This window comes from Limulus polyphemus, unplaced genomic scaffold, assembly GCF_000517525.1.
Source record: "Limulus polyphemus unplaced genomic scaffold, Limulus_polyphemus-2.1.2 Scaffold1413, whole genome shotgun sequence".
NCBI lineage: Eukaryota > Metazoa > Arthropoda > Merostomata > Xiphosura > Limulidae > Limulus > Limulus polyphemus.
This window is the reverse complement of record NW_013667023.1, coordinates 153,219-155,320: the sequence shown is the minus strand read 5'-3', so window position 1 is coordinate 155,320 and position 2,102 is coordinate 153,219. Positions and strand designations below refer to the sequence as shown.

Here is a 2,102-nt window from a genome sequence, read left to right as displayed (position 1 = left end):
ATAATAAAATATGTCATTAAATGCCACATTACATCAGTTAAATGAAAAATTATTCTGAAATGTTAATCTTTAAATTATTACTTTTTTCTATTGTTATATGCTACAAGGATAACAATCAATGGAGATAAGAAAAGGTCAATGAAAAATGTTGAAGCTGGAGGAAGTGGCAGTTACAATATGATTATATATTAAATCCAATTAGCCAATATATTTCACCTGAATGTAAAAATGCAAGTCCACACAGATATATGACAGCACAAAACTGTATCATACAATTGAATTTATCTGGATGACAGAAAGGGTGTGGATTTGATGTACTTAGATTCTCAGGAAATGTTTCATAAAACATCATAAGTAGGATTAGCTAAAAAAAACTCAAATTTGAGGATTAGAGAGAAATACTATTTGATTGGATTGCAGGGTGACTTGTGAGAGAAACCAAGAAGTTTTATTAATGTAATCCAGTGAAACTGGATCTTTGTTATAAATGGTGTGCTATATGGATCAGTGCTTGGGCCTTTGCTCTTTTTTTTTTTAGTTACATTAACGATACTGATAAGGGCATAATTAGTAAAGTTTGCTAATGACATTAAATTTTTTCTAGCTGCATTCAGAATGACAAGGTTACTCCAGAATGACTTGGATTTATCAATTTCTTTTATTCTTGTAAAGTGATCAAAGATATTTAATTGTTTTGCATGCATAAAAAGTGTTTACAATAAAAGAACTTACAAATATCTAATGTGTCAGGCTTAAATTTAATTATGTGAAATGTTCTTCTGTGCATCTTCTGGTTTTAAATGTTTCATACAAAAGTTTTCTAATACACCCAGGTTCTTTTATACAAAAATATAATGAAACTGTAAAACCATTAATTTAGATTTTTTGTTTTATTTAATATACAGTATATAGTTTGATTATTTTCAAGCATTAAATGTAAGTTATTAAAGTCTTTGTGATCAAAGTTACTAACACTAAGAGGTTTGCCTTTTAAATCCTCAGTTTTGAAATTTTGCTTCTCAATCCTTAAACGTGCTCTGTATAAGATGTCCTCTCCTTGTTGATTAATTCTCCGCAAAGTTGCATCAATACTTTCCTCCATTTCAGTTTTAAAATTTGCTTAGTCACATATCAGATGTGGTCTTATGACAATAGCTAAATCACAAAAAAAAAAAGTTTAATTTCTTTGACAGTATTACAAAAAATATTAAATATAATTGCATATTTCTAATAAAATAAAATACTTATTATATAATGGCATTTTATTCAAACAAAATAAATATTACAGGTTATCTCTATGTTAATAGTTTTTAGTTCTGTATTACCAAACTTTCAGTTGCTATGCTGTACCTGTCTTCAGGCTTAAATAAGTGACTATTTTGATTTAGAAAATGTTTAAGGATTGCACGAGACAGTATACAAGAAACTTCATTTTGTGAAGGTTGTCACTGTCATAATATTGTCAACATCTACAGTAGTGTCGGGCTAAAAATGTTAAAATAAATAGCATTTTTGCATACATACACACTCACCAATATAACATGCTTAAATGTAACCCAATGGAATACCAAGTGAACTATATATTCTAGCTCAACTACATGTTGAACACATAGGGAAGACAGGGGAGTCAGGTCAGAGTTCAATCAAAAACACGAGACTGTACAAAAAATCTTGACATAGTAGTGAGTAAGTCACTTAAATAAGTCACTCAAGCCATCAAAGTAAAGCTATGAAATTTTATGGAGAATTTACAGATGTAATGATTAAAAGTAAGAAAAAATAAGAGGTAATTATATCTTTATATAAATCACTAGTTAGACCTCATATAGAATACTCTGTATAGTTTTGTCTTAATCTAAGAAAGGATCTCATAAATATTGACTTATTGATTGATATTGACTTATTTCAAAGGGTTCAGAGGAGAGCTACAAGGATGATTCCAGGGATGGAAATGTTACCTTATAGGGATATATATATATATATATATATATATATATATATATATACTATATTTATTTACTTTACTTCTAACTAAAAGTAAAAGGTAAAGTAAGTTATTAGTTAGTTAAGTTAACTAAATTAACTACACGAGAGTAGAATAA

At 28.1% G+C, this 2,102-nt stretch overlaps 1 protein-coding gene across 17 annotated transcripts in view; it reads right to left on the bottom strand.

Moving 5' to 3' along the window:
• LOC106463458 overlaps positions 1 to 2,102 on the bottom strand; it is a 17,116-nt gene that overhangs the window by 11,498 nt on the left and 3,516 nt on the right. For all 17 annotated transcript variants that reach the window (XR_002611499.1, XR_001291059.2, XR_002611493.1 and 14 more), the window contains exon 3: positions 974 to 1,155. Coding sequence is in view for 5 of the 17 variants with exons in the window: in XM_022390951.1 (XP_022246659.1) it covers positions 974 to 1,102 (129 nt within the window). In the remaining 12 variants the exon portion in view is untranslated. The remainder of the gene's footprint in view (positions 1 to 973; positions 1,156 to 2,102) is intronic.